The sequence below is a fragment of the Mauremys reevesii genome, linkage group 2 (genome assembly GCF_016161935.1).
Source record: "Mauremys reevesii isolate NIE-2019 linkage group 2, ASM1616193v1, whole genome shotgun sequence".
NCBI lineage: Eukaryota > Metazoa > Chordata > Testudines > Geoemydidae > Mauremys > Mauremys reevesii.
In genome coordinates this window covers 53789050-53811861 of record NC_052624.1, presented here as the reverse complement: position 1 = coordinate 53811861, position 22812 = coordinate 53789050, and the positions used below count along the sequence as shown (strand labels likewise).

General features: G+C 38.7%; 1 protein-coding gene across 2 annotated transcripts in view; it reads left to right on the top strand.

The window, feature by feature from the left end:
- DGKB (diacylglycerol kinase beta) overlaps window positions 1–22812 on the top strand; it is a 474599-nt gene that overhangs the window by 429722 nt on the left and 22065 nt on the right. For both annotated transcript variants that reach the window (XM_039523585.1, XM_039523584.1), the window contains one exon: window positions 18200–18320. In XM_039523585.1, coding sequence (XP_039379519.1) covers window positions 18200–18320 — 121 coding nt within the window. The remainder of the gene's footprint in view (window positions 1–18199; window positions 18321–22812) is intronic.

Sequence of the window (22812 nt, the reverse complement as noted above, 5' to 3'; positions counted from 1 at the left end):
AGCTCAGGGGCAAGGCAGGAGGGTCCTGTGGGCTGTAGTTTTGCCCACCTCTGAGCAGTGCAGTAGTTATCATTTTTAATACCTGATTAACTCCCAGTCCCAGTCATCTTGTCCAGCCAGCCTGGAGCCAGCCTGGGCTGGGTAAGAGGATACCAGATGAGTCAAATTGTTTCTTTTTCCTGGGTATTTCAGGAAGGGGAAGGGTTTTGTTTTGTTTTTTTCCTTATACTAACTATACATTGATGCTCAGTCAATTTTGTCCCCCTCTCTTTCCCACTGTTTATGTTTATTTTTTGTATTTCTCACAAGCTAGACAATGCAATTAGACTAGTTGGTTTTAGGTTTGTTTCTAGTCAATTTCATGGTCAGGTTCTCAGGCTCTTGAAAAATGTTATAAATTCTGGGTTGCAAACAGAACAGAGAAAGGTATGTTGTTTGGGTTTTAAAATTTTTTCCATTTAAATTAAAATAAAATACCTGAAATATGTATAGCTTTTTTTGTAAGAGCTTGGGGATAGTTTTAAAGCAAAAGCAGAATTGAATTGTATACAAAGTCGTTTTTACTTGCTTTTTTAAAAAGCATTTTTAACTGAGTATTCCCAGAAATTACAAGCAGCTAATAACAGTCAGCTATACACTTTTATAGATATTTCATTTTCACCCCTAAGTACTCAAATAAGGTTTTCAAGACCATTGATATTTTTAGCATTTTGTAACTCTAGTGACCATTATCAGATAAAAGGCTCTGAGAAATGAGATATTATAAAACATAGCAAATGGCAGCTTTTACAATTATTAAATAAAGCTTTTATTCATGTAGGTTGATGACACAATTTACAGCATGTTCAACCCAACTCCTAAAATGTGATTAACAAAAACTGATGCCATAGTTAAATATTCACTGGGCATATTCGCTCACAGTTTCTTGGTATTTTTTGCCTTTTCTTTCAGTACTGCAAGCTGCACTGACCATATCCAGCAACCAGCAGGAGTTACCTATCCCCTGAATGTGTTCTATTTATGGCAAGGAGGATTAAAACTTGGATAGATTTTTTTTTATAACTCCAGTATCAATTAACAAATATTTTATTTGTGTAATGAACGATCAAATGAAACTTTTAAGTGACTTCTTTTGTCACAGGAATATAAACTGGTTCAAACTACCATGAATAGGTTTTCATTTATTTTAGCAAAATAATTTTCATAGAAATGTAGAGTCTCCAAAATTAGAGCTGGAAAAGACCTATAGATAAAGGACATACAGTATATCCCAGTTTTTCATACTATCTCACAATCTGTGGGGAAATGATCTTGTTTCAGGACTCCTGAAATGTCCCAGTTTTTCATTTGAATCAGTCAAAATATTTGGGATTTTTATAATTCCCATATGTCCAAGATGTATTTCTGCACTGATAAAGAATGTCTTGCACCTTTTTCATCACATACTAAGCATTTGGTTTTGTGCTACCTATTGTTCAAGGCCAAGCTTGTCGTAATTTGTCGAGCAACAACACTGCAATATGTGTTCAATTAGTCTATGACTTCATCATTGTGTTTGTACTCCCCAATTCTTCAATAAGAATTGTGCAGGGCAACACTTGCACCCATGCAGAGTTTCGTTGACTTCAATGAGACTCTGTGCACGTGCAAAGGTCTCCCTCCATGGATCCAATTACAGGATCATTGCCTTAGTCTGTAAACTCTCCCTACATTATATATCCGTGCACTGCGAACCCGAATGAGGCCTGGACTCTGACCGAGGCAGTATCATAACCTATTTAATGAATAATAATAATTAATAATAGATGTGTAAAATAGATATAAGCTCATAGAACTTGAAATCTTGTTACACCAGAGGAAATATCTATATTCTGAACTGTAGATACCAATGAGATCTCTGGCACAGACACATTGAAAGAAGTTTATACAATATTTTAGTTATTACTGATAATTGGAAAAGATTAAACTTAACTCCATACAAGTTTTGTTGCAGCCTATTTTTTAATCCATTTCAACACTAATTTTAATAGTCTCAAATTATTTTTAAAAAATATATCTTAAAGCCATCTCAAGAAAAATAATTCTGTTTCACTCATGTAGAATCTCAACATGCTCACTCCAGATGGTGTTTCACATCGGGTCAGAAAATAATGAAGGAATCTGGCTTTAAAACTGAAGTAACAAGAAAAGATGAGTAACAAGGGATTACAAATTTGCAATAGCAATTTTTTATAAAACAACTCTTTGTTTCATTTTTTGATATTGTTGGGTGTATGTTTTTTTGTAAATTTATTTGTATTTATTGCATTTCTGCCACACCTTGTTACAGTTATAAAAGATTATTTTATGATGCAATGAAACATTCTCCCAATCCCCAGAAAAAATAATTTGCAATAATTTGACCTTCATTTTCTAGTTTATTTATTAGAAATATGTAAGAAGCTTAATCTATGATCGGGATGGAAGAAGCTGTAGAAATTTAATTGCCAAGAGAAAGAAATAGTTTTTTTAAAAAAAAAATGTTTCTGAAGAAATTCACTAAGAGCTCAAACTGTCCAACTATATTGATGACAACATTTTCTTTGTCTTTAATTGTAATTTAGTATTATTAAAGGTACTGGATTAACAGAATTCGACTTATCCATAGGACAAATACAATGTGGACAGCAGCAGTTCAAGCATTCCAACCCTGCCCCACCAATCTACTCTGCCAAGGGTAAAAGCATAGCTTACTCCCCATGCTCAGTTACTGTTTGGCCTCTCTTGGGGCCTGATCCAGCTCCCATTGAAGTCATAAGTATGAATCAGGCCACTGATTTTCACCCAGGGTGCCAAATGCAGTGGTCATTTTTTGTAATGTAGAATGTCCTAAAGTTATGTCTGAAGTTATGGCAGCGTGTAGATTACATATACGGCACATCTAGCTAGCATGGGTATAAATAGCAGTGTAGACAGTGACGCATTGCTTAGGTGAGTAGAGTGCCTTACATGCCTGCATCAAAGGTTATATACCCTAGACAGCTCTCTGCAGGCCCAAGCAGTGCCTCCTTCCATGTCTACACTGGTGTAATGTCCTGCTGCCTCCTACCTGCCAGAACCTTTCTTCATCTCACTGAACAGCTCCTGCAATGAAGAAAGGCTCCAGTACCAGGGAAAGGCTCTGGTACCTCCCCCATGGGGAAGCCTTTCCCCACTGCCTGCCCCTTGCTGAAGCCTTTCATTGCATCATGTCATTACACACACAGCCCGCTTTCAGTGTGGCATGTAGCTACATGTGTAGTGCCTGTACTCTACCTGGTGCCATAAGCATAGACAAGGCATAAGACTAAAAACATTTTCCACCATATAACTATTGAGAGTTTGCCTGAGTAAGGAGTGCAGGATTGGGACCCTTGTCACTACTGATGGAGGAACATATCATACTCCCAATGAACTCAATGAGAATTTATCATTGATTTTCAGCAGGAGTCGGAAAAGATCCTTGGACTGGATTCAGATGAGCAATCCAGAAGGGAAAAGCTCTGCATTTTATAGCAATCCTTAGAGCCATCCAGTCTTCCCTTTTCCAATCATTTTATCCATCTACAGTTTTGCCAAATCCAATGATATTTTTTAAGTCTTTGTATAGTTCATGTTTTTCTTAGTCCCATCTGCTGGAATTACGAGATTGCATGAGAATCTCATCTTTCTTTTTTCTTAAAAAAAAAAAAGTTTATAGCCCTTGTAGTTGGGGAGAAAAGCTTGAAAACATAAAATGAGCTCACCCTAAAGGTGGCTGAGAAACAAGAAGGCAAAGAAAAAGACCCCAAAAGGTTTTATTTTTCAAAAATAACATAAGTTTTAGGATGGTCTCATGATTTTGAGGGACTTAACTTTTTATTTTTTGAATGCTTGAAGTTGACAATAGTGCATTTACCTAAAATGTTATCACCATGCCCTGAATGAGGCAGGGATTGTGTGGAAAAAATAGAGTGTGATTAAGCAACTAAACACTAATCCCAATGCATACACAGGAGGGGGCTGTATTAAGTTTGCACAGGTCCTTCCCACACCAATGTCAGTACGCAAGGTGGAGAAACAAGTCTATTCCATTCCTCCCTGTTATTTGGTACTGCTTCCATCTGCTCTGTGATTTTGGGATCAATTGTTCTGCCCTCCCTACTAAAGGTTCTTCTTGCGTTTTTTCTTGGATGCCCTCATTTCCTCACACCATATGGTTTCCGTGTGATGGCTTCATGTGGAAGTCTGTGTGTTGGCATCTGCAGTACATAAACCAAATATATCCAGAGCATCTTTCTGATTCTGGTGGAGATGAGCTGCTTGTTGGTGATTTCTTGGGTTTCTTCACTGGTGACACCCAGAATCTTTCATAGGCATTTATTTTTGAAGGTGTATAGTTTTCTGTTTAACATTTAGGCAGATCTCCAGCTTTCACAGTGATATGTTAACACTGAGATCCTGTTAGAGTTCAACATTCTCAGTTTTGTTCCAGTGTTGCATATCTTTGACTTACCTACCTTGTTGAGTTTAGTGAACAGTATGGATGCCGTTTCTATCCTTGATGTCATGTCCTTCATGAGGTCTCCTATGGCTAGTATGGTGTGGCCCAGGTAGATAAACTATTCTGCTTTCTTGATGATTTTGCCTTCCAGTGTGATGTTGCTGCTTTAATTCTGGAATTTCCTAACTTTTGAGTGCTTGTTCTTTAGGTTGTAAAGTCATTGCTGACTTTTTTTTTTGTATGTAATGTCTTAGATTTTCTTAAAAAGAGAAAACAAATTATTTTATTTGCAATTGTAATTGTAGGGCTGGAGAAGTCATCATGTCCAGTCCCCTGCGCTGGGACTGGATCACATAAACCTGACAGGTGTTTGTTCAACCTGTTCTTCAAAACCTCTAGTAAGAGGGGTGGGGCTCAACAACTCCCTTGGAAGCCTATTCCTGAGCTTAACTACCCTTATAGCGAGAAAGGTTTGGGTAATATCTAAACTAAATCTTCCTTGCTGCAAATTAAGACCAATTCTTCTTTTGCTACCTTCAGTGGACATGAAGAACAATTGATTACTGTCCTCTTTATAACAACCTTGAATATATTTGAAAACTTGTCAGACCCCCACCCCTTTCTTCTCTTAGGACTAAACATGCTCAGATGTTTTAATGTTTCTTTATGAGTCAGGTTTTCCTTTTATCATTTTTGTTGCTTTCTTCTCAGATCTCTCCAATTTGTCCACATCTTTCCTAAATGTTTTGCTCTTTCTTATCAACAGCAGCATTTGAACCCTGGACTTTCAGCACTGCAGCACAGACCTCTACCACTGGACCTAAAGGATTAACTACATTGGGGCAGTAAGAGTGTTTTCCTCTGTGGATCAGCCACTAGAAGGAGATGCATAATGCACTGAAAAAATAGGTTACATACACATAAGCAGCCCATTTTACAGACAGCATAGTTGAATACTTAGATAAGGCAGATTTTGGAGAGGCAATGTGGCTAAATGGGTCTGCCAGGTGAATGAGCAGGGTTAGATTAGAGTTCTGTTTCTTGCATAAACTCTTATTGAGAAGACTGCCTTATTCAGTAATAAAGAGACAAGGTGGGTGAGGTTATAACTTTTATATCAGCAATAGTCGGGAGAAGAATTAAGACTCATAGTCTCCTAGATCCAAGCAGCAGCAAGAACAGAGGGGAAGATTTATTTTTTCTGTTTACTATGTTTGTGAGGACAGGTCTTCACTACCTGCCGGATAGGCAGGTAGTGATCGATCTATCGGGGATCAATTCATCATGTCTCATGTAGACGCGGATAAATTGATCCCTGAACACACTCCACGTTGACTCTGGAACTCCAGCATGCGAGAGGCAGAAGCGTAGATGACGGGGGAACGGCAGCGGTCGGCTCGCCACCGTCCTCATGGCCAGGTAAGTCGACCTATTCGCGTAGCTGAAGTTGCGTATCTTAGGTCGACCCCCCTCCCCCGCGCATAGACCAGGGCTGAGACAAGGTGGGTGATATAATATCTTGTATTGGACCAATTTCTGCTAGTAAGAGAGAGAAGCTTTGGAGCTTACACAGAGCTTTCCTTCAAGTCTGTGTAAGGTCAAAAGCTTGGCTCTCTCACCAACAGAATTTGGTCCAGTAAAAGATGTGACCTCACCAGTCTTGTCTCTGTAATATCTTGGGACCACCATGACTACAACATCACTGCATACTGTATTTGTGTGTGGCATAGGACCTGTAAGATGCACCTCTGTGACCCTAGTATTCTACTGCTAAATTTCAAAGTCCTGCTGCAAACTGTCATGAAGAATTATTTAAGGGAAGGTATTATAAAATCTAAATATAGAGGTTGTAGCTGCTCTTTCAGTAAAAAAAATTAGACTTGTTCAGAAAACCAACATTTTTCCTGTGAGAAATTTCAGCCAAAAAATAACATAAGAATGGTCCTATTGGGTCAGACCAAAGGTCCATCTAGCCCAGTATCCTGTCTTCCGACAGTGGCCAGTGCCAGGTGCCCCAGAGGAATGAACAGAACAGGTAATCATCAAGTGATCCATCTCCTGTCACCCATTCCCAGCTCCTGGCAAACAGAGGCTAAGGACACCATCCCTGCCCATTGATGGACCTCTCCTCCATGAATTTATCTTTTTTGAACCCTGTTATGGACTTGGCCTTCACAACATCCTCTGGCAATCATTGAGATTTTTCCCATTGGAAGTTCTAAACTGATTAGAAATTATATTTTAGGTAAAAATTAAATGATAGGTTTAGCTCATTTTGAAATGTGGTTAAAGCAAAATTTCATAATAATAATTTCTATGCAAAAATTAAAATATAATTTCACAGGAAAATGTAAATTCCAATTACAAAAAATTGATTTGATGATAGAAAATAAAAAAAATAAATAAAGATTAATTACTCTTTCTATATAGAGAGAGAGTCATTCATTTTTTTTATTTTATTTTCTGTGCAAAAAAATGTATCTTCCCAACAGTGCAATAAACATTATACAAATGTTAGTAATGCTAATATTCCTGTGAAAAAAGAGTTTGTTCTTCATCATCACTCTAAGAGTCAGTAATGGAAGGACTGCAACCTGCCTATAGCCATTATAGAGCCAGATGTAGAATATAAATACTCTAGTGGGTATTGGTGAGCTAGGAACACAGGAGGTAATCTGATGCATGCAGATGCTGGCAGTCAAGATTACTCAAGCTGAACTGAAATTTCCTTTGCACCTGGCACTGGAGGTGTTAGCCATGCCAGTTCAGTCCCCCAACACAGATGTTCTTGTTGTACCACTTTGTATGTATAGCATTTAGGTTTCTGTTTATCTTGGCATAGTACACATAAATACTGTAATCCAAAGACCACCCATTTATTAGTGCACCTGCATCTTCCACTTTCTTTAATTCTTTTTAATGTATTGCAACCCTCTTACATTGCTGAGCCTAGTTCAGGCAAACAGGATATAGGAACAAAAGGTAAAAATATTAATCTGACTTTTCTGTGCATGGCTTGCCATGTCAAAATAAATGGTATATTTCGAAAAATGATCACGTTATACACTACCTTAGCAGCTGATATGCCCAGCAGAATGTCCCATTGTGCTCTATCCAAAGGCTCAGATCCTCACGTATCCCCAGAAGCTCTAACAAATACATTTGCAATAACAGGCAATATATATCCTATATATAGACTTAGGCCTACAATGTAGGCCTTAATACCTAGAGAAAAATGGAAAAGGAATGCAAACAAAAGCACGGTAATAAAAAAGAACTGACTGTTGTCTTGTAAAATACAAATTCCTTCTGAAGACCCACCTATATCACAATGCCTACAAGCAACTATAATGGCATGATCATAGATTAATTTCAGTTGAGGTAGAAGATGCCTGATCTGACAGTTTAAAGGGGCCTTTAAATTGGTGTAAATTATATTTTTACTGGCTTTAAGGCACCTGTATATTGCCAAGGCAGTGTAAAGCAGACTTAGTGTAAATGAAAATTAGGTCCAAAATGTGCAGTCTCAAATTACCCTACAACCCAACTATTATAGCTACTAGCAGATATCAGAGTTGAAGTGGGTTTTCAAGTGGAATTTGTATTTGCAATATCCTTTATTTTCATGAGCTTTCTTTGTACATATAACACACATAAATAAAAGGCATATATATTTGTAACATTAAAAAAGACGTGACCACCTATGGGTTTGTTGTTCCCTTTTCCCTACTCTCCATGTCTCTGTTTGTATGTTTCTCTGGCAATGCAAAGGAACCTTAAATTTGGTGTAAATTATATTATACAGAAAAAAATACATATATACTTTAAGGCCCGTTCACACCATCTGAGTGGTGTATTATGTATTGAAGTCTTAATGTAAATAAGAATCAGGCCCTTAGTCTTTTGAAGGACCCTTCTTGCATCAGCATCCACTGGTATGGACCCTTGTGCCCATGCCAAATCTCATTGAAGACAAAGTTGGTGGGAACCCACATGGGCATAGCAGTCAACACCAATGGATACCCATGTAGGTTCAGGGCCTTAGAATGTGAATTATTTGGGGCAAGGGCTGTGCCTTCATCTATGTTTCTCCCATTGCTAGCAGCATATAAACAAATAATATGTACTAAAATCTCATCTTCACTAAACAAAACCAAACTTCACATTTGTTGTACACCATCAATTGAACAAATGAGAACAAATCAAGTTTGTTTGTAAAGTTTCCTTTGGTGTTTGGAATGAAATAGTTGGTTTTTGTATTTGGATTTGTTAGTAATATCCAGAACCTGGGCACTGGAAAGAACTTTAAATGGCCTAACTGCTAAGCCAGCTCCAGCTGATGGTGTTTCTTTTGGTCCTTGGGAAGGAGAAATCTGTAACCTTAACTTGATTGTGGTTATACAGATAGTTAGTGTGATAGACTCAGGCCAGTTGGGTACAGCAGAATAGCTGAAGGCAGATATACTGGCCACTGGATTAACAGTTTTCTGTTCCCTGACTGACCAGAGCAGGGGCTGCTCCAGGCTAATGAGAACACCTGACTCTAATTAACCTGTAAAGAGTCAGGTGAGGCCATTCAGTTAATGTGACCACCTGACTCTAATTAAGGCCCTGCTGTTACTATAAAAAGGGCTCACTCCAGTCAGGCAGAGGAGCCAGGGAGCCAGAGGAGAGGAAGTGCGGCTGAAGGGCTGGTTACTGAAGACACCCTAAAACATTGTTAAAGGAGCCCTAAGGTAAGGGTGAAGAAGAGAGAAGCAGGAGATCTGTGGGGAAGTGGCCCAGGGAAATGTAGCAACTCTGGCAGTGAAAGGTTGGCTGCCAACAACTGCTACCATTAGGGTCCCTGGGCTGAAACCCGGAGTAGAGGGCGGGCCCGGGTTCCCCCCAACCCACCACTACAGGAACAGCTCCTGGAAGGGGAAGTCAGGTCCCTGTCAGGACAGGAGGCTGAACAGAGACTGTGGGAGTTCTCTCACCAACCTCCTTGCAGCTTATGATGAAAAGGGCTCAGTAGACTGTAACCCTGGCCCTAGAGAGAGAAGGGCTACGTGGAGGGTCACAGTGAGCCACTGAGGCTAAGCATAAACCGCCTAGAAGCGCAGGACCCACAGGAGCAAGGTCAGAGCTCTGCCACATTAGATATTTTTGTTGTTGTTGTTTTCCTTTGGCTGATGTAAATACCTCTCTGTCATACGGTAGCTTTATGTCAATAAATAAAACTGTAAATATTGAATAGGTTATGAAGAAGTTCATTTTTCCTTTCTCAGTGAACCTTTAAAGATGTTTCTTTAGCTTCTTGCCAAATAAAACACGTTTGGATAGATGTTTAGTATTCATTCCAAAGGCACTATCCCTTTGGTTCTAAATTCAGTGACAAAGAAAAGAGTTTCCTACACCTGTCTAAATTCTGGAAAATTAATATAATCATACTTCAAAGTACCCTAGTTTTCTCAAATTATGTTTATATCCATCTCTGGGCCTCAGATTTGTTGCAGATATCTCTGATGTTAATATATTAGTGATCTCTTGCAAGGTATTCAGTTTAGAAATTAATGGGAATAGCAGCTATGTTGCAATAGGCCTAGACAACAAAAGAAACCCAAAGCACAACAGTAGATAATCAGTCTGGAACAAATTAAAGGTTAAATTCTGCTGCCACTTCCTGGGTGTGCTAGGTGGGAAGAATGTGTGGGAAATCTGTCTTTCCTGCTAGTCTACTCAGGGCTTGATTCTGAGAGGTACTGGGCTCCCTCACCTACCATTGAAGCCCATGGGAAGTGAAGGTGCTCATCACCTTTCAAGATCTATCCCCTGTACAGGAGCGAAGCAGAATGGTGACCAGCATGCTTTGTTGAGTGTTAGGGCATGGCTACACTTGTGAGTTAGAGCGCATTAAAGCAGCCCCGGGCGCCCTTACTCATGACCCATCCACACTGGCAAGGCACTTAGAGCGCCTGGACTCTGCAGCTGGAGCAGTCCTGGTAATCTACCTCCACGAGCAGCATAAAGTTTGGTGCACCTCGGCTGAAACTCCCTGGCGACAGTGTGAATGAGGTGTTGCACTACTGCGCTCTGATCTGCCTCTGGAAACATCCCATAATCCCCTTAAGTCAAGTGGCCACTCTTGTTATTGTTTTGGAATCGCTGCAGGAATGGGATATCCCCTTTCAAAGCTCCGTTTCTGACAGCCAGCATGTTTATCTGCTCCAAGACAAAGTAAACCATTACTGTGGAATGCTGTGTGTGTGAGAGAGAGAGGTGGGGGGAGGAGGGGTCTGCTGCTGTCTTAACTTACAAGACAGCATGCTGATGTGCTCTCAGCCCCCTAAAAACCCACTCTCTCTCCCCCCACATACACACAACACACTGCACCCCACCCACCGCATTTGAAAAGCACGTTGCAGCCACTTGCATGCTGGGATAGCTACCACAATGCACTGCTGTCTGTGGCCATTGCAAGAGCTGCTAGTGTGGTCATGCCAGTGCTCTTGAATCTGACAGTGCGGAGATGCTGAAGTGCTTTCCCTACTGTGCTCTCCGAGGGCTGGTTTAACTCACAGCACTCTACATCTGCAAGTGTAGCCATGCTGTTAGGTAATAAATCAGACTTAACTTGCCTGGTGGCTGTTCTTGGCCACAAGAGGGCATGGACAGATGTTTTTTTCCCCTTAAATATCTTAACATGGATGTTTCACACTGCTGGAAATGGCTAAAAGTTCTGGATTTGGGAATATGTCGTTCGCGGCTTGCTTTCAAAACTTTTTGAAATGCTAAGTGCATGTTATATGTGGCTTTCTCACCTGCAGTGGTGAGATTTTCTACCAGGAAGTGCCTCCAAATTTGCTGAGCTTCAGAGCTCCAAACATCACAGAGTGCATGTGCAGCAGGGGGCACAAATAGGAAAATGTCTCACCAAAGAGCTGTGCAACAGAGAGATGGGGATCCTAGTTCTCTGAGGTTCTGTGCTGTGCATCTGCTCCAATGAAATCAATGGGAGTTTTGCCATTGATTTCAGTAGGGCCAGAATTTCACCCCATGTGCAAAACTATACAATCCTCCTTCTGAGAAGAAGATGCAGCAGTAACTTCACTAGTACATTTTTTGGAAGGGAAACATTTCCCCCCTTCTTAGTATGTAGTAGTCTTAGAAATGTACAAATCAAAGCTGGTTTACATTGATCAAACTTCTATTGTTCCATCAATATTACTGTATCTTTCCTTCTGGGCAGTGGCATTTTTATAGGCTAATCAAATATCCAATATTACTTGGAGCCATTTGAAGTGAATGCCAGAATTACATAGAAAGTAATCTGAGAATTAGATCTATTTTTGTTAGTTGAAATGATCTTGACTTGTTCGTATTGTACCTGATGCCCAGTAAGTTGATAGCCCCAATACAAATGGAAGGATATCCGGTTTGAAGTTCTTAAATACCTGTTAAAAGTGGTGAGCAGTCCAAGCACATTAAAATTCCATGTTCCCCCTACAAGTGTTTGCTGCAGATGACCCCCACTGATCTTAAATATATTTCTGTATCTGTAACTGAATAGAGGTTTTCTGTACAGCATGTTCTAATGGTACTCTGGCCTTTAGCCAACAAGGCACTGAATAAGGCTATTTTTAAAATACAGAAACTGGGAACAGCTGCAGCAATCAAATTTGATAAAAACAGAGAGGAACTTTGCTTTTTTTACAGTTTGTCCAAGTTTAGACTCCTTTCATAGAATGGCTTTTGTTCTCTTGGGTGAAGGGGATACAAGAGTAACACAGATAAATTCTCTTAAACAAATAACTTTTTAAAGTATACAGATTAAAATAATAGGGTGAGCTGGGGGTTTTGTTTGTTTTTGTTTTTTGCTGCACTGATATGTTCAATGCCATTGTACCTCAAACTATTTAAAGGATAAATCTCTAAAAAGAATACACTTTGTCTGCCAAGCTTTACCATGAAAGTCTTTTCCATAATGATCTCCCGAACCAGAAGATGGCATCTCTTGTTTCAAAATATTAGAAATGTGAATGCTGGTATTTGTTCTGAATGTCCTATTTGCAGTGACTGAGGATGGGAGTGATTTAATTTGAATCCTCCATTTTTTTCTTCTTTAATATTAATCAAGAACTTATCTGTTAAGCAAAAAAAAAGTTCACTTAACAAAAAAACTGTTATAAAGACCTTTTTGTGCACATTAAACTGATTCACAAAATAGTTAATTATAAGGTTGTATTCTTCCTTCTTTCACCACCTAGTTCTTAGGAAATCTGTCACACTGCCTGATTGGTAAGAGTCAGGAAGTGATTATGTACAGAAAGTCCAATATACAATTGTAGGCTGATCTGTTATGTGATTTCATCTGAGGAATGAATCTCTGTGTTAAACTGATGCAAGACAAAAAATATTGAGTGGAATCCTGGACTCATTGAAGTAAATGTAAGTTTTGCCATTAACTGCAGTGGCGCTAGGATTTCACTCATTACATTCCTTTCAAGTATATACAAATTACATTAATTTTAAAATCCTATCCCAATAAAACTATTTTTAGGTCAGCACCAATTCACAATGGTAAGTCAAAAATATATTATTTCTTTGCCTCTTCTCTTGGTTTCTCTTTGGGTGTTTGTGTGTATAAACATTTGTAGACTAGTATGAGGCACTCACAAGGACTAATATATAGAGATATTAGTCCCTGTGTGTGTGTGTGTGTCTATATATATATATATATATATGTGTATAGGATTGTATACTATTACACAAAATCTTGGGCAAAAAAATGGGTTTACGACTCAAAGTCAGAGTAATAATATTTCCTTTTCCCAACTCTTTGTCTATCTTGTCTGTTCAGATTATGAACCCCTGGGGGCATGGGCTGTTTCTTTGTGTCTGTACAAGCACTGGAATAACTGGGCCCTCATCTAAGTTGGGCCTTTAGGTGCAACTGTACTATAAATAATTATAAATGCTGGGTATATCTGTCTACTAGCTGCTGTTGGCTTCTTTTTTAAAATCAGAAAGCACAGCTTACAATGATTTTGGTGATTTATTTTAACATACACCAAGTAATCCAGTAACTGATCATCTTAAATCATACATACACTGTGACATCAAACATATCTTTAGCACTTTATACAACATATCTTTAGCATTTTCCTGTCTCTCTGTATGAAAGTGTCCCCACATTCCTGCATAATGAAAATTGTACTTTTAATACATGCATTGTTCTGAGCAGATACTAGAGACTCATGTCATGTGGAGTGTTGAACTCAGCAGGTTTTCAAGGATCTCTGGCAAGTCACCCGTTTTCAACTTCTTTATTCTATATTTTAACTTTGGAACCAAAAAATATCCAGCATGATGATCACCGGGGTTTAATTAAATTTAGTCAGCCCTGTAGTCCCTTCTTTCCAAAGACAAACTGCCGCCAGAGACAGATTTACCACTGACCAACAGTGTTTTTATGCACATCTGCCTGAGTAAGTGCAGTAACCCCAAATATAATAGAGTCTTTCAATCTTTTGCCAGGACTGCAATATTTATATATTATGAAGACAAATTGGATATCAAACACAGTTCCATTAGAGAGGGAAAGTTCTCTATGTAAATCACTTTTTCTAATCACACTGTGGACCTCCTCAACCCCATTCCCATTTGCTTTCCTTGCTTTAAATCCATAGATGAATTCCAAATGTATTATTCTATTGTATATTCACTTTGAATATTGAAATATTTAGTTAAGGGAAAATATAAACTTCTTGTTAAATAGTGTTAAGGTCTTCAGGTATGTATCTTCTGGGGCTGAGAAGTACCATAAAGGGCTCATATTCACATAGGTCATTTTGTCTATCACTAGAGTAGATTTTTATTTGGGCTTCTTTCCTCTCTCCCCCTTCCCCCACCCGATCATAAGAAGTGGGCTGGCAATCTCTCAAGTGATTTTATTCCTGATCAGGAATGAGTGCGAGGGCTCAGAAGTCCCTCTGCATACTATTCAGAATCTGCTGACATCAGCACTCCCTCGTGAGAGCTGGCTTTGTTTCCCGATGGTGCTAATACGAGGAGACACGTGAAGTAGTTTGGTTTATGGAAGAGGGCAGGAGAGGCATGGTGCTATGAAAACATTCCCACACAGACTACCGGCTCATTGATATAGAAAACAAGTGGGAACCTTCAGTTCTGCCACAAAGCTTAAAGTAGAACAAACTGACTCAAGAACCTAAAGGCAGCAGTTAAAAAACACTCTTCTCACACACTGATGCTGAAATACTTTCTAGGCCAGATTTGCTATAAGAGTTCAGTTCCCATTTAAGCACCTAAATGAAGTGGCCAGAATTTCAAATGTTTTCAGTGCCTGGCAGTTCTCGATGAACTCAGTGGGAGCTTTTGGGTGCTGAGCTCTTTTGCAAACCTGATCTTCAACCTCTTAGCATTGATTAAAACCTGCTATAGTGAATGAAGGATGCACCTAGAGTGAAAAAAATTTTGTGCTAATGTATTGGGCATTTCTGATTGTCATTTCTGCAGTTACAAAATACATATAATGCAGCAGCAATACAATATACCTGAAAATATTTGTTGTATTATTTATTTGAGTGCTATCAGTGTGCATGCAGCAGTACATAACTTAAAGGTTAATGTGGCCACTGTCCCAAAAAGATTACACTCTAAATTAGATTAACATTACAGTTCAGACACATAATGTAGCAAACAGCCACAGTATAATCTACTCTCAAAATGATGGAGGATTTTTTTCTTTGATTGTTAAAGAGCAAACATTTATTTCTTTGGAGTAATATTCAGAATCTTTGCAGAAGTAGTGCATGCAGCATTTTAAGACCTCAAAATGTGTCTCTTTAAAGGGAAATTATGCCCCCGGTTGGCCTTGTTGTTGTGGCTACCACCTTTGCTTTGACAAAGCAACTTTAGTAGTCATGCATCGTTGGCAAGTCAATATGTGACATGCTTTTCACTTCCCTTTGAGGCCCCATAAATGCTATGAGATGGTTCAACCAACTCACTTGGTATAAGCAATTTTCATAGGTGTTCTTTTCATGGATGATGTTCTAATGACAATATCAATATTTTTATATAGCAAACCAAAAGTTTCTCAATTAGTGTCATCCATTCATTGACATTTGGACCTTTTGTCCTCAAGGGGAATATCCCATATCCATGTAACATCCTTCAGACGTGGGGCCAAAACCTTCACTCCATTTTCAGTTCTTTCTCAAGCTAAGCTGTCATCAAAGTCAATTTACGAGAAATATATTGAAATGCATGTAACCATACAGCTCCCTACTGGTCAAATGTATGAGACAGGGTCAAGAGCATAAATTAAGCCTTCCAAAATCAATTATATGTTATGTTCACTAAGCTGGCTTTAGTTCCGGTTGTTTCTGAAGGTAGACTATGATTTACTTAAGCTTACTGTTAAAAATTCTCATGTTTGGCCTAAGCTCACACCACTTGGCAATGTGCCATCACAAATGTGATGGTTTTGAAGAGGCCTCACTTTTTGTAGGGTAGAAGTGTGTTGTGGGACTCTAACTTACTGTATATGCATTTGAATTGTTCTCATCTCTTCAAATGTTTAACATACCACTGTGTTTGGAGATATGCAGTGTGGATCAAAGGGCAGGAATTGGCCTTTAGTTACCTGCTGTCAGCAGGCACTAAGTTTACAGCAACTGAAAAGTGACACATCAAATTTAAGTCACCGAAAATATCACTATACTGAATCCCTGCATATGTTGCATGAGCTGTCAGTAATAAAAATCTGTTCTTAATTATTCTTCCATTTAATTTTTTTTTTTTTACTGCGTGGATGAGAATTTGATGTTTGCTTTGGCCAGAAATGTTTTAACAATTTAATAGTCTATAAAATTCTGTTTGCTTTTACAATCGAAGAAGTTTGGCAACCGAGTAAGACTTTTCTTTTTTAAAACTGTATGGAAATTGAGAAAAATAGAATATGTTTAAGCTTAGAGTTCAAGTTGAAAATACGTATGAGTAACTTCAGGGAATGTTGTCCTTTTAACACATCAATTGATAGAAAGCCAGAAATACAAAGTTATGTTTACACTTTTTTTAAAGAATGGAAAATATTGAAATGCAGAGTTAGGAGCTGTCAAAGAACCTACATTCTTGTCCATTTTCCCTCCTAATGTTTTTTTTTTCTTTCCCATAACAGTTGGGAACTGTATTCATTTTTGTTTAGTTTCCATTGTATGACACTGACTTCTCTCTCTCATTTTAGCACTGAGAAAAAGAAAATAGCAAGGAAATAAAGAAAGGGAGGAAAATAAGAATGAGGATGATGGACAGAAGCAAATTCTCTGGGCATTAACAGAATAGTTAGGACCACGCCCCAACTAGACTCCAACTCTTTATTAAATTTCTTCTTTAATACATAGATTTCAGTTAACTATTTTGATCCAAAGTCCCAATGAAGTCAATAGAAAACTCTCTTTGAAAGTTTTGCACAACCCCATCGTTAAAAAGAAATAGCATGAAATCCCACCTACAGTGAAGGTTGAGCTACACATGTTAATATTTTCTCCTTTCCTTTGTCTATGTCATGATGCTTGCCCCTGAGGTTTTAGCCTTCCTCTCTCTACTTCATTGGCTAACATATCTCTCAGAAACAAGGATATTAACAGCCACTCTATAAAGCAAGGGACATTTAAGCATAATCTACAGCTGAAAGAAAATGTTTCTGTTCCTTGTCCATCTGTTCTTGGCAACATACATTTCACTGGAACTTATGAAATGGTTCACACAAAACAAGCCTAGTTGGGTTCCAGAGAGGATTTAACTCACTTTGGTTGCCCCTCAAACTAGTCTGATATATCAAATGGTTAGAGCCTCTTTTTGTCTTCTAAACTGAAGACTCTGAATTTATATTATACTTGTTCCTTGAAATCAAGGGAATTAATATTTAACTTTACTTTTTGAATAATACTGTTTTAAATGATATTTTAGTTTTTTATTACACAATATTTTGGCACTGAATTACATGAGAAGAAAAATATTTACATTGTAAACAAGTGATCAAAATAGGAAATGCCAGATTAATGCCCATGATACTTTAATTACATCCCCTTGAGCATTCAACCTGTGCAATGAATGAGGCAAAAGTCCTGTGGAAAAAAAAATAGTGTGTGATCATGTAAATAAAGTCTGTATCAAAGTGCATAAGCACAAGGGGGCCAAATTAAAGTTGCCTAGGCCACTTGAATGGAAGATTATGGGACAAAGAAAAGGCACGTTTCTAGCCCAAGGGCTTTCCTTTGCCAAATTTCAAAGACCTTACACAAACAATGGAGGTATAAGTGTCTCAAAAAAAAAAAAAAGGTTGAAAGAATCTTTTATGATGTAAAGTGTTAAGCAGTCTAAATATAGAGGTTGCTACCAGAACTCTGTATACTTATTATTTGACTTCAGATAAATTTTTGTCATTAAGTTTTGGAATAAGTCCAGACATAGTAAGCCTGTAAGTTGATAACTGTAGAGTCAGTTTAGAAAATAATGTTGCCATTACTTCTTTGCCAGTAATGTTCCTACTACCTTTTATCTTTTCTTATGCTAGTAGTTCCTATTGCAATCATTTTTGCTAGTGATTCCTAGCTCTTATACCATTTCAGAGTTAATTTGTAGTTGAAGTGTTGATGTCTTCCTAAAGGGAAGTGTGCTGAATTGTTTCAGATCTGAGTGATCAGCTGATGGAAGTGGTTGGTCTGGAAGGAGCCATGGAGATGGGTCAGATATATACAGGACTGAAAAGTGCTGGTAGGCGGCTTGCACAGTGCTCATCTGTTGTCATCAGGTAAACTCTTCATTGTACCTTCTAGTTATAAATTTTTTTTTGCTACATGTTGAAAAACAATCATTCATGAAAATTTGTTGAAGGTAGGTATTTACTGAATTCATGTATTTAGATGGTTTTCTTTCATTAAAATACATGATAAGGTGAATAGGAAAATTCTTAACTTCAGTCTTCACGCCTTATAGTCATCTCTCACCTCATTGTGAGAAGAGATTTTCTCTAGCGGTGAGAAAAGAGGACTGGGAGTTGATACTCCCGGGTTTTATTATTCATGGACTCTGTGACCGTGGACGAGTCATTTACATCTCTTTGACACATTTTAATCTCTTCATAAGATGGGTATCCTAATATATTCTTCACCTGGGAGTTATAAACTGCCGTTAGTATTTGTAAAGCACTTTAAGGTTTTCAGGAGCAAAAAACCCACATTTTATTGTTATTCTGTATATTGAGCACTGACAAGTCACCATGAACAAGTGCATTGGTATGAGTTAGCCATGAAACAGGAGAACTGGCTAATTTGATTGTGCTGTATCATTTGGACAACATTGTCAAATTCCTAGGAGTGAGTACAAAAGAATAGCACAAGCATGTGGGGACAAAATCAGAAAAGCTAAGGAGCAAAATGAATTACAACTAGCCAGAGACATAAAAGACAGTAAGAAGAGTTTCTATAAATACATTAAGAGAAAGACAAAGGAAAGTGTAGGCCCTCTCCTTAGTGAGCTAATAATGGATTACATCAAGAAGGCTAAGGTGTTTAATGCCTATCTTGCTTCACTCTTTACAAAAAAGGTAAAAATTGTGACCAGATATTCAATGCAATTAATATTAACAAGAAGGGGAAAGGAATGTAGGCCAAAATAATGAGAGAACAGATTCAAGAATATTTAGATAAGTAAGGTGCATTCAAGTTGGCATGGCCTGACAAAATTCACCCAAGGGTACATAAGGAACTAGACATTAGCAGGTTTCAGAGTAGCAGCCGTGTTAGTCTGTATCCGGGAGTACTTGTGGCACCTTAGAGACTAACACATTTATTTAAACATAAGCTTTCGTGGGCCCACTTCATCAGATGCATGCAGTGAAAAATAAGTAGGAAGATATATATATATATATTTACACACACACACACACACACACACACACAGAGAACATGAAACAGTGGGTGTTACCATACACACTCTAATGAGAGTGATCAGTTAAGGTGAGCTATTACCAGCAGGAGAGAAAAAAACTTAGACATTAGCAATTATCTGTGAGAACGTATAGAGGACAGGTGAGGTCCAAGAAGACTGGAGAAAGACAAACATAGTACTTATCTTTAAAAGGAGATACAAAAGGACCCGAGGAACTATAGACTAGTCAGCCTAACTTCAACACCTGGAAAGATAATGTGGCAAATTATTAAACAATCAATTTGTAAGACTTAGAGGATCATAGGGTCATAAGTAATAGCCACCATAAGACAACCTAATTTTCCTTCTTTGACAGCATTTCTGGCCTATTGGACAGGGGGAAGCTATAGAGGTGATGAACCTTGATTCTACTAAGGCATTTGACATAGTCCCACATGTCATACTTGTAACCAAACTAGGGAAATGCAGTCTAGGTGAAATTACTATAAGATGGATGAAAAACTGGTAGAAAGACTAAACTTAAAGAATAGTTATTAATGGTTCGCTGTCAAACTGGGGGGATATATTTAGTGGGATCCTGCAGAGCTCTGTCCTGGGTCTGGTACTATTCAATATTTTCATTAATGATTTGGATAATGGAGTAGAGAGTCCGCTTATAAGAATTGCAGATGACTCCAAGCTGGGAGGGGCTGCTAGCACTTTGGAGGGCAGGGTTGGAATTCAAAACAACCTTGATAGATTGGAGGATTGATCTGAAATAAACAAGATGAAATTCAATAAAGATGTGCAACAGAAGTTGGTCCAATAAAAAATATTCCCTCACCCATCTTGTCACTCTAATGTATAAATACAACGCTTAGGAAAATCAGATACACAACTACAAAATGGGGACTAACTGGCTTGGAAGTAGTACTTCATAAAAAAATCTGGGAGTTATAGTGGGTCACAAATTGAATATTATCAGGCCCCTTCTTTTCCCACCTAGATCACATTTGGCCCAGGTCAGCTGTGTAAATGATCTGCCTCAAGCTGGAGCCTGAGCTCTGGGATCTGTGATGGGGGGTGGGGGGGACGGCAGTGGAGTTGCAAAAAGGGTGTATTAACAGGAGTGTTGTATGTAAGGTTATTTCTACACAGCAGTTAAAGGCCACCAGCTGTCCCAGGTCAGCTGACTTGGGCTTGCAGGGCTTGGGCTGCAGGGTTTTAAAATTACAGTGTAGATGTTTGGGTTCAGGCTGGAGCCTGGGATCCTTACCCCCTCTCCACAGGATCCCAGAGCTCAGGCTCCAGCCTGAGGCAGATCATGTACACTGCAATTTTACAAGCCTGTGAGCCTGAGTCAGGTGACATGGGCCACCCGTGTGTATTTAATTGCTGTGTAGACATACCCTAAGATATGGGTAATTGTCCCACTCTACTTGGCACTGGTGAGCCTCAGCTGGAATACTGCATCCAGTTCTAGACACCACACTTTAGGAAAGATTGACGAGAGTGCAGAGAACAACAAAAATGATACAAGGTTTAGAAAACCTGATCTAGGAAGAAAGATTAAAAAAACTGGGCATGTTTAGTGATGGGAAAAGAAGACTGAGGGGACCTGATAATATTCTTCAAATATGTTAAGGGTTGTTATAAAGAAAATGGTGATCAATTGTTCTCCATGTCTCCTAATGTAGGAAAAGAAGTAATAGTCTTAATCTTCCACACAGGAGGTTTAAATTGCAGATTAGGGAAAACTTTCTGACTATAAGGGTAGTTAAGCTCTAGAATTGGCTTCTGAGGAAGGTTGTGGAGTTCCCATCATTGAGGGATTTTATGAACCGGTTAGACAAACACTTGTCAGGGATGGTATGGGTTTACCTGGTCCTGCCTTTGTACAAGGTGCTGGGCTAGATGACCTCTCGAGGTCCCTTCCAGCCCTACACTTTTATGATTCTGTGATTTACTGAGCTAAAAGTGAACACAGTTTTCATTGGTAAGACAAAGTGCTGAATAGAACCAGGAAAATCTCTATTTCCGAAAAAGTTTTTAAAAATATTTTACAATTTTACAAAATTGTACAATTTTTCACCAGTGAAGCTTGCCTCATCCCACCTCACCTCATATGCGAGAGAAAACCATTAAGAAACATTAAGAAAATAAGGTTGGATTTTCCAAGGTGCCTTAGGTGATTTTGAAAATCCTACCCATGGTGTTTAATTCAGGATGGTGTAGGGTGCTCCCGATTTGGGGTAGCAAGTATTTAATCTCAGTTGATGCAGATGAGAAATGGGCTTGCCAACTCCCCTCCCTTTTTTGGATTGCCATGTGCCCAGGTGCACACCAAAGAAACAATTCCTATAAGTCGGGACTCCAAATGTGACAGACTCTTACTCAGCTGTTGGGTGAGGCCACTTGCACATTCTCCCCTGCTTTTACCTGTCACATCCTGGCCGCTGGCCATAAATTACAGCAGTTACTCCCTCAAAAGTGTAGGTACTTCTGAAGGTGAAAGCCAACCTTCTGATGAGGGTATTGCACTCACTGAAGTGCCTTTGAGTGACAAAATTTCCCTTGGCTTAAATGGGTGCAGAATTGAATGTGCCCAAGGTTATTATTTTGATTCCTGCCTTTACATTCCTGTAGGCTCATGTAATTATCTGATGTGTATCACTTCCAGTAGTGCTGGGTCTACAAAACTGTTATTCTGCAAATCATGTTAGAGCACTAAACATTCTATTGTTTAATCCTTAAAGGCAAAGCCTCTGAACACAGTACTCCTTGGAATTTACTTTACTGCTATATGAGTATGAGCAGGGTACCCAGAGTAGATGCAAGCAAGAGAATATCCTCCCAGTGCTAATAAAAAAATACTAGTATGGCTGAAAGAGTTTTCTTATTTGGTTCATAAACAGTAGTTTGAAAATTGTTATGAATAGCATGGACTTCTCTTTATTATTTGTACCGTGGTAGCACTGAAGTGCCCCTGTCCCATTGTGCTAGGCACTGTGCAGACATGTAACAAAAAGGCACTCCTTGCCCCAAAGTGCTTCATTATGTTTTTATTTAATAAAGTAGGTTTATACCTAAAGTTCATGCAGAAGTCAAGTTCCACTATCTGCACTCTGCTCTGTCATGAAGGAATAGCTGCATATTTTTAGCACATTGTACCTGTTTGGTGTACTTTTGTTTTGCATACTAAAAGTACACGTGGGGCTGTTCCTGAACTACAGTATATATGTTTGCACATAACATTACAGAAGAGTACCAAGCCTTAAAATAAGTGCATTACTTTTTTGTAGGGGCACTGGGTCATGTACCGGCTCTGTGGTGGAATAGCAGTGGAAGTTGCATGCACACTTGTGGGCAATAAA